Source organism: Microtus pennsylvanicus, chromosome 2, assembly GCF_037038515.1.
Source record: "Microtus pennsylvanicus isolate mMicPen1 chromosome 2, mMicPen1.hap1, whole genome shotgun sequence".
Lineage (NCBI taxonomy): Eukaryota > Metazoa > Chordata > Mammalia > Rodentia > Cricetidae > Microtus > Microtus pennsylvanicus.
In genome coordinates, this window is record NC_134580.1 from 135,883,718 (window position 1) to 135,893,122 (window position 9,405).

The 9,405-nt window shown below is 50.9% G+C and overlaps 1 protein-coding gene across 3 annotated transcripts in view; it reads left to right on the top strand.

Moving 5' to 3' along the window:
- The window catches only part of Plcg1 (phospholipase C gamma 1), a 32,777-nt gene extending 23,771 nt beyond the window's left edge, over positions 1-9,006 (top strand). For all 3 annotated transcript variants that reach the window (XM_075962905.1, XM_075962904.1, XM_075962906.1), the window contains exons 18-33: positions 45-245; positions 318-437; positions 516-696; positions 1,435-1,512; positions 2,279-2,382; positions 2,585-2,681; positions 2,921-2,990; positions 3,669-3,826; positions 5,221-5,317; positions 5,447-5,671; positions 5,749-5,897; positions 6,807-6,921; positions 7,033-7,194; positions 7,298-7,386; positions 7,476-7,660; positions 7,838-9,006. In XM_075962905.1, the coding sequence (XP_075819020.1) occupies positions 45-245; positions 318-437; positions 516-696; positions 1,435-1,512; positions 2,279-2,382; positions 2,585-2,681; positions 2,921-2,990; positions 3,669-3,826; positions 5,221-5,317; positions 5,447-5,671; positions 5,749-5,897; positions 6,807-6,921; positions 7,033-7,194; positions 7,298-7,386; positions 7,476-7,660; positions 7,838-7,880 (2,074 nt within the window). In that variant the 3' untranslated portion in view covers positions 7,881-9,006. The remainder of the gene's footprint in view (positions 1-44; positions 246-317; positions 438-515; positions 697-1,434; positions 1,513-2,278; positions 2,383-2,584; positions 2,682-2,920; positions 2,991-3,668; positions 3,827-5,220; positions 5,318-5,446; positions 5,672-5,748; positions 5,898-6,806; positions 6,922-7,032; positions 7,195-7,297; positions 7,387-7,475; positions 7,661-7,837) is intronic.
- The last annotated feature ends 399 nt before the right edge of the window (positions 9,007-9,405 follow it).

A 9,405-nucleotide genomic window follows, 5' to 3' on the forward strand; every position in this document is an offset into this window, starting at 1 on the left:
CTCTAACTTGTTTTTCATGCCTTTCTCATCCTGTCTTTCCTCAGGCGAAATGGGAAAGTCCAGCACTGCCGCATCCACTCCCGGCAGGATGCGGGGACTCCCAAGTTCTTCTTGACAGATAACCTTGTCTTCGACTCTCTCTATGACCTCATTACACACTATCAGCAAGTACCACTGCGCTGCAATGAGTTTGAGATGCGCCTTTCAGAGCCTGTCCCACAGACAAATGCCCATGAGAGCAAAGAGTAAGGAAAGGGACAGGGAGGTGAGTGGGGACTGGGTCGTTCTAGTCAGGGCCTGACTCTGCTGGTTTTCAGGTGGTACCACGCTAGCCTGACCAGAGCTCAGGCTGAACATATGCTGATGCGCGTGCCCCGTGATGGGGCTTTCCTGGTGCGGAAACGCAATGAACCCAACTCATATGCCATCTCTTTCCGGTGAGGTCTGCTGGATGGGTGTGGGTTCTTGCTGGGGTCGGGGCTGTCTGCCATGCTGACTGTCCTGTCACTGTGAAGGGCTGAGGGGAAGATCAAGCACTGCCGAGTACAGCAGGAAGGCCAAACTGTGATGCTGGGGAACTCCGAGTTTGACAGCCTGGTTGACCTCATCAGTTACTATGAGAAGCACCCCCTGTACCGCAAAATGAAGCTGCGCTACCCCATCAATGAGGAAGCACTGGAGAAGATTGGGACAGCTGTGAGGAGTCCACGGGGGGAGGGAGATGGGACGGATGGACGAGGAGGGCATAACAGTGTAGTTAGAGGACACCTATGATTTAACAGTCTCTGTATGTGCTGAAAATGAGTCCTGGGTGTTTTGGAGTTCACATGGAGGCTCTGGGAGTAACTGGGAGCCATGATGTAGCTAGAGTGAGTGGAACCTGAGCTGTGCCTGGGCATTAGACAAGATTCTCTTGAGCCAAGGGGTCGGTACCAAGGTCTGGGAGCTTACATGGGGAGAGCTGTGCATACATGGACTTAGTCTGGGTGTGCTGGGCAGAGGGCAGGCTAGGTACAATTGTATAGATGTCTCAGACCTGCAGGAGACTCTGGAGGGAAGACCCAGGTTTTCCAAGAAAGAGAGTTTGCTGGACCTCTTCCTGACCTTGGGCTCAGCCATTGAACAACTCACAGAGAATGTGGTGCTGGTGGCAGCTCAGCAGCAGGCAACTCAGGAGTAGTTGGCATTTGAGCCTTCAGGGGCCAAGGTGATGGATCTGGGGTAAAGAATACAGAAAGGAGGGTGAGGCCAAGTCCCTACAGCCACCCTTACTCCCTTGGCGTCAGGGGGTTCCAGTGGGCCAAGTGCCAGTAAACTGGATAGACAACCCAGAAGAGGGCATGCTGTGCTTCAGAATCCAGGCAAGTGGGAGCTAACAGCTGCTTTTATGTCAGTTCTGGGGCATTAACAGATCACAATATGTCCTGTTTCCAGGAACCCGATTATGGGGCACTGTATGAGGGCCGCAACCCTGGCTTCTATGTGGAGGCAAACCCTATGCCAACTTTCAAGGTAAATATCTGTCCTTGACACAGGAAGCCAGGAGGAAGGAGGGGTCCCCTTCTGCTTGGGGCTTATATTTCTGTATTCTGGGCCTTCTGTGGTTTGGAGAAGTAAGTAGTGGTTGTGGTTTTCTGAGACTAAGAGGTTGTATGAGATGTGTGGCTGACAAATGACCATAGCTCTTCCACGGCTGAACCACTTTCTAGTCCCTGGGTTCTGGGCTAACACTGGCCTTTCGTCACTGTTCCCACAGAGTGACCTCTGTCTTTCATGGTAGTAGAACAGGGCTAGACGGCACACTGGCCAGTCTTTCCCTTCATCAAGAAGATCTGTTAGACGATCTTCTTGGTTTGCCCTTTTCTTTAATGTGACAGATTGCCTTGTCTCTTATTCTCTCTCTTCAAAAGCCAAAGTGCCATCAGAGATGAGTGAGGGCCCTGGCTCTGTAGGGAGGTACACAGGACTACACTTACTCTCCTATTGCCCCCCCCCCCCCACTCCTAGGAGCAGGCCCAGGGCAGAACTCCAAAGGCTCCACCTCGGTGGCCAGGAGGTTACCTGGAGAAAGCCCTCTGTCTTCCTGTCCTGCTTGTCCTGGAACTTCCCCTCAGGGCACATTGAGAACTGGGTCTAGGAATACTTCCTCACAGTGATAGATACCTCCCACTAGCATAAGCCCAGGCACGTACGTGTATGTACATTGCTACACTGGGTTAAGTGATGGAGAGCGCCCGTTTGCTGTACTCCACACAATCCTGTTGTCTCACCTCTGCAGTGTGCAGTGAAAGCGCTCTTTGATTACAAGGCCCAGAGAGAGGATGAGCTGACATTTACCAAGAGTGCCATCATACAGAATGTGGAAAAGCAAGATGGTGGCTGGTAAGCCAGGCCCTCCAGGCTGGAGAGCCTGTGGCATGGTGGGATGGGAGTCCAGGGCTGACACTGAGTACTGTGACAGAATGCTTTGAGAGTATCTGTCTTGTGTTCAGTAGCCTTATCTGACCTATCTGTGGGAACCCCCAAGAAGATTCTGTGGGAGTTTGGGGTGGTTGCTGGAGTCCGTACCCTATGGCTCCTACAGGTGGCGAGGGGACTATGGTGGGAAGAAGCAGCTGTGGTTCCCTTCAAACTATGTGGAAGAGATGATCAACCCAGCAATTCTGGAGCCAGAGAGGGAGGTATGTCTGGAACCACAGTGTCACAGGTTTTCCTGTCCCCAGGATCTCTTTCATGTGTCCATCACACCCAGACCTTCCTGTCACACATCCCGTGTGGCCACAATCCTAGTCTCCATTGTACCTATGTCACACTTGGCTGGTCATGAGCATATCCAAAAGACAGTCGTACCCACACAAAAATTCCCTCACTTGTGCATGCAGTAGCCATGCTGACTAGCCTGTGGCTTTGCTTCCTACAGCACCTGGATGAGAACAGCCCACTGGGGGACTTGCTGCGGGGGGTCTTAGATGTGCCAGCCTGTCAGATTGGTGAGCTCCCATTTTTACCTCTTGATTCCTCTGGTGTTGGGGTGTCCTTGCAGTTCCCCCTGCTCCTGAGGAGGAAGCCAGTGGCTCAGTCCCTAGAGACTACTCTTACATTTTGGAAACCCCAGGCTCCGTTGTCATCCCCAGCTTTTACCCTGCATGCTTACCCTGTGCCAGATACAGTAGAATCGAAAGTTGGCAGAGCTTCTGAGTACAAGCTGACATCAGTCTTAATGGTTTAGGCCATAGGGTTGTGACAGAGGCTTGAAGACGGGGTAGAGCAGGGGTTAAAAGGCCTGGCCCCAAGCAAGAGCTACGAGTCACAGCTGCATTGGAGCCTCGGTTCCACCACAGCTACAGTCACCTCTGTCAATTGTATCTCTATACCAGTTGTACTTGCTTATAAAGTGTGGCCAGGAAGAAATGGAATGAATTCCTTTGAGCCAGTGTCTAAGGCAGTGTCTCAACTGTGGTCATGACCCCTTCGGGAGGTGCATACCAGATATTCACATTTCAATTCATAACAGTAGCAAAAGTAGTTTTGAAGTAACAATGCCAATATTTTTATGGTTGGGGTCACCAGAGCATGAGGAACTGTAGTAGAGGGTGGCAGCATTAGGAAGGTTAAGAACCACTGCCTTAAGAGAACATTCCTAGCCCTGTATTATTTACCCTCAACAGCCATTCGTCCTGAAGGCAAGAACAACCGGCTCTTCGTCTTCTCCATCAGCATGCCATCGTTGGCTCACTGGTCCCTAGACGTTGCAGCTGACTCGCAGGAGGAGCTGCAAGACTGGGTGAAAAAGATCCGGGAAGTGGCCCAGACTGCAGATGCCAGGGTGAGAACTGCCACAGCTTGGAAGGTAGTGCTGGGGCCTGGGAGGGCGGAGTGTGGGCCTGTCAGGGAGCAAAGGCCTTCACCAGCTCCTCTGGAAGAGACAGCATACTGCTGGTTGCTGATGTGGCCTGGCCTTAGATAAGGGACCCAGAAGAATAGACTCAAGACAGAAGTATGATGTGCATAGGAAGCATTGAACAGGAGATACTCTGGATCACCTGAATGAGTCTTCATAAGTTCCTGGGCTGGCAGCAGGAATAGAATCAGGCTAGAAGAGATGAATTGGTGAAGATAGGAAGAGGGCTGAGGTAAATGTCTGTGACAGAGAATGTGCCTGGAACAGCAGGCAGAGAAGTTGCAGTTCCCCATAGTTGTGGCCTGTAATGTGCTGAGGGCTGCATAGGTGCAGTAACAATCTGTAGGTATCCATAGGCTTTAGCAGCAGCAGGTATTCCTAGTGACACTATTGAGGTGTGCTAGTGTCATGACTAGGTTAGCAGTGGGTGGCAGGGAGTCTGGAGTGGCTAACCATGAAAAGCTGGGAGTTAGAGTTTGTGGATAGTGAGTAGTCTACATTTACTTGGAAAGACCAGCTTTCTAGAGGAAGCCTGGCCTCTGCCATTGAGCCTGGTAAAGCACCTGCAGATGTACAGGAACTTCTGCTTTGAGGCTGTTCCTCTAGGGCATTTGGTGAGCACATCTGTGCCTGATTTAGAGAACAGATACCTTGAGCCAAGCAGGGAAAGGTTGAGATGCGGAGGATTTTATCAGTGTGTCCTGGAGGGCAAGGCACTAAAAGAACCAGTGGTTGAAGTGCTAGATCCTGGGTCTAGGCTAGGCAGAGAAGGTAGAGCATAAACAGAGGAGCCACTGATTGAGGAAGGTGGACACAGCAGAGTCAGGGCGTCTCAGCAGGCTGCTGCTGAGCTAGGTCTGGGAGGAGGAAGATGGTGTTGTTGTGGAGGAACTGAGGTGGTAAAGATCATCTTAGGCACAGCCATTGCCAAGTGGGCTTAAGGCCTAAGTGCTTCAGGGAATCAGAAAGCAATGTTTTTGCTGAAAGATGAAACTGGGTAAAGAATGATCAGAGAAAGCATTACTGGGAAGGCCTTGCCCACCTTGAGCTTCCTGTGAGGTCATCTGGAACATAAGTTATGGTGATGCTTCTATCCCAAGAGGGCTGGGGAACAAGTGTGTCCTTGGAGACAAAGGAAAGGAACAATTTTGGGCTGAAACTGGGAACCAGTAGTTTTGTATACTCTCTGATGATATTTGAAAGATACAAGGGGAGGGGAGGGCTGCCCCAGAACACCTAAAGTGTGGGTGTACACAAGGCTGGCAGGAGCTTTCTTCTCCCGGGCAGAGCTCTAGCCTGGGCCTTATATGTCTTACCAGCTCACTGAGGGGAAGATGATGGAAAGGAGGAAGAAGATTGCCTTGGAGCTTTCTGAGCTTGTGGTCTACTGCCGGCCTGTTCCCTTTGATGAAGACAGTAAGGCGGGGTTAGGTGTGGTGTGCATGTGTACAAAGGGCTAGTGGTATGCGAGCGGTGTCTAATACCCTCTTGTGCACACACTGCCCAAGGAGCCTGCTCTGTACATGTTCTCACTGTTTGGCTTAGAGATTGGCACAGAACGTGCTTGTTACCGGGACATGTCCTCCTTTCCGGAAACGAAGGCTGAGAAGTATGTGAACAAGGCCAAAGGCAAGAAGTTCCTTCAGTATAATCGGCTGCAACTCTCTCGAATCTACCCCAAGGGACAGAGGCTGGACTCCTCCAATTACGATCCTTTGCCCATGTGGATCTGTGGCAGCCAGCTTGTAGCACTCAATTTTCAGACTCCAGGTGAGAGGGGCCTCAGTGGGTGGGGAGAGACACTTAGGGCAGGTTCACTGGAACACACTATAATCCCACTCTTCCAGACAAGCCTATGCAGATGAACCAGGCCCTCTTCATGGCCGGTGGGCATTGTGGCTATGTGCTGCAGCCAAGCACGATGAGAGACGAAGCCTTTGACCCCTTTGACAAGAGCAGCCTACGAGGCCTGGAACCCTGTGTCATCTGCATTGAGGTGGGTGTATTCATCTGGTTACTTCAGGGTAGGGAAAGGTTTATGAGAGATAGTGATACTAAACTTGCTAAGAAGTTGGGGACCAGATGGTTCCGTCTAAGTGAGGAAGGGCACCAGAGCCAGAGGTAAACAGCATTCTCTGCCTTGAATTGGGGAACGGAACTATTAGACTGTTCTTGAAGCAGAACTATCTTATAGGTCCTCTGTGAGGGTTGGGATCCCTTAAGTAGTCGGGCTGACCATGGCCAGTTTTTGCACAAAAGAGTCAGGCTGTCTATTTAAGGCTAACTATGAAAAGTCTCTACCTGGCTGGAAGAATCTGGTCAGGGTAGCAAAAATCAGGCTGGAGGGGGCATGTGATGAGCTAGGCTCCTGTCTGCAGGAGCAAGCAAAACCTGGTTTTTCTAGAGCATGACCAGCTGCCTATTTGCCTTTCCTGGTCCCTAGAATAGAGCTCCCTAGTGCATGTCTAATAAAAAGCCATAACAAGGGTCAAGTCAACCCTTGTTGTGGGAATCAGCAGGGTGGCCTAAACAGTGGAAAGAATAAGGACAGCGTGTGACCAGCTAGACCCACCTGGGAGTACAGAGCCATAGATATCGATGGCCATGACTGCTACTTTCCAGCCTTTTTCTCCTAAAGGAGTCTAGAAGAGTCCCACATTGGAACAGACATGGATTTAACTTGAAATGGACTGCAAAATGCATACAACACTTGGCTTAAAGCTCAGATTTTTACACCCAGTAGCTTGCTCTGGATTGGAACAGTGAGGGGCCTAATAGGCAGCACTGTCAGAGCCCAGCAGGGGGCATACTGCCTCCATGGCACATATGCTCCCCGGGCTTCTGCTATGAGGATGTTGGGAGCAGGAAGACAGTCATTACCCCATCTTTACTGCCTGCCTTACAGGTGCTAGGGGCCAGGCATCTGCCGAAGAATGGCCGAGGTATTGTATGTCCTTTTGTGGAAATTGAGGTGGCTGGAGCAGAATACGACAGCATCAAGCAAAAGACAGAGTTTGTAGGTCAGTCAGCCTTCCTCCATTACCAGTCATTCTCCTGGTATGACAAAGACCTCTCTCTACCAATCAGCTAGCCTCTTGATGTGGCCTGAGCTTTTGCCCTTGCTTCCACAGTGGACAATGGACTGAACCCCGTGTGGCCGGCTAAGCCCTTCCACTTCCAGATCAGTAACCCTGAGTTTGCCTTTCTACGCTTTGTGGTGTATGAGGAAGACATGTTTAGTGACCAGAACTTCTTAGCTCAGGCTACTTTCCCAGTAAAAGGCCTGAAGACAGGTAAGGGATCTTCTTTGACATGCTGTTCTTTGGTTTTACTGTCAGGGTGGAACTGATCCACTTGCCTGACACGGTTGGGCTGAGAGCCAAGTGTTTCTCCTAGGATACAGAGCAGTGCCTTTGAAGAACAACTACAGTGAAGACCTGGAGTTGGCCTCCCTGCTCATCAAGATCGAAGTTTTCCCTGCTAAGGTAACTACAGCAGAGTGAGCAGAGAAACCCACCTCACCCCCAGGTGCACAAGAGACCTCAACTTCTGTGCACTTCCCCTTGCTGAGCAGGAGAATGGTGACCTCAGTCCCTTCAGTGGAACATCACTACGGGAACGAGTCTCAGATGCCTCCAGCCAGCTGTTCCATGTCCGAGCCCGGGAAGGCTCCTTTGAAGCCCGATACCAGCAGCCATTTGAAGACTTCCGCATCTCCCAGGAGCATCTCGCAGACCATTTTGACAGTCGGGAACGAAGGTGAGGGAGGTGAAGGGGAAGTTGGCCAGTGTGGGAACTTGGAGGAAGGGTGCTGGAGCCAGAAAGAACAGGTCAATCCTTTGGCAGCTTTCTCCTGTGTGGAAAAGCAATAACTGTATGTCTTTGGGTTGTCCTGTCGGGCTACAAGGCCAGTAAGGATGCTTCACTTCTGTTCAGGGCCCCAAGAAGGACTCGGGTCAATGGAGACAACCGCCTCTAGTCGTGCCCCACCTTGTTGGAGAGCAGCTGGTGCTGCCCATCTTGTGGAATGCCATGAACTAGGTTCTCTGGGAGCGGCCCACTGTAAAGCCTTCCTGGTCTCGCAGCTTGGAGCCTGGATTCCAGCGGTGAAGGCTAGACAAAACCAAGCCATTAATGAAATGTATTGTTTTGGGCCTCCAAGCCCTGCTCTGGGTGAAGGCAAAAAAACTGTACTGTGTCTAGCATTAAGCACACATATCTGGCCCTGAATATGGAGGTGGGTCCTTCCATCTTGGGCCAGGATCAGGGCTGAAGCCCCTTGGAGAGAGAAGTTGCTACAATTGGTGGCAGAGGAGGCTTCAAGGAGCTGCTGACATTCCTGAGAGTGGAGGAGGAAGAAGAGCCTTGCTGGGCTAGGGAAACAAAGTTTACATTGTCCTGTAGCTTTAAACCCACAGCTGGTCAGGGTGAAAGAGTAGATGCCCTGCAGTTTGGCCCTGGATGGAGCCAGGACAGAAAAATGCAGGGCCTGAGGAGAAGTCTCTGCCCTGCATGAGGAGGAAGACACAGCACAAGGGCACACTGCCCATGGCTGGGGATGCCACCCAGCCTGAAAGATACAGGGGATCATGATAAAAAAATAGCAGTATTATTTTTTCCTCTTCTTGGTGGTATTGTAACTAAGTTATTCAGTCCTGCCCCTCACCCTGGAAGGGGAGCCCCAGCATAGAGCCTTTGGAAACAGCTGTTCTATGGGGTGCAGGAAGAGAGAGAAGAGCAACGCCTACCCTGGCGAGCTTTTTTGTTTTATGGCAAGGAAGACTCAGTATGCTTTCCCTTAGTAATGAAATGGAGAATAGGGAGGTGGAGTAAGGCAGTAGGTACCGAATGAAGCTGCTGCTAGGCACAGCTTCTGTGTCACTGGTAAAAAGATGCAGAGGAGATGGGAAGGCTGGGAAGGCAGCCTCACCTCTGAAAACAGAGGCTGGGGTCCAGGCCCGTGGGCATAAAGGTGCCTCAGCATAGCCAGCATTCAGCACACGCAAACCCACTGCCCACATTTGGGCTCAGGGTTGGCCATTTGCTAGTTCTGCTGCCCTCTTAAGATCTGACTGCCAAATAAATCATCCTCATGTCCTTTTTAACTTGTTTGTTTCTTGGGGGCTCAGGAAAGCATGGTGATTGATTGAGAATAGAAGCAAGTATGGTATGGCATTCCTGGAGACTGCTGAAACAGGAAGCTCTTCCATGGGTCTCTGAAATGTGAGGTCACCTCTGCCACTTCATCTTCTAATGGTACAGCTGAAGTTCACCCCACTCAGGAGCAAGTTCAATCTCTATTGCACAGAAACCTGCTTTTAAAAAGTAATGTTTGGATATATGCTGCCAGTTGCTACTCTACTTGCCTGTCTACCTGCCAGCCTCTGTGCTTACAACATGCTGCTCAAAAGGCCTGACTATTCCCAGGGCTCTCCTACAGCATTTTCCTGGAGCGGGACAAAAAACTATGGCCCAGTGAGCAGTGTACACCCTGTGCTGAACTA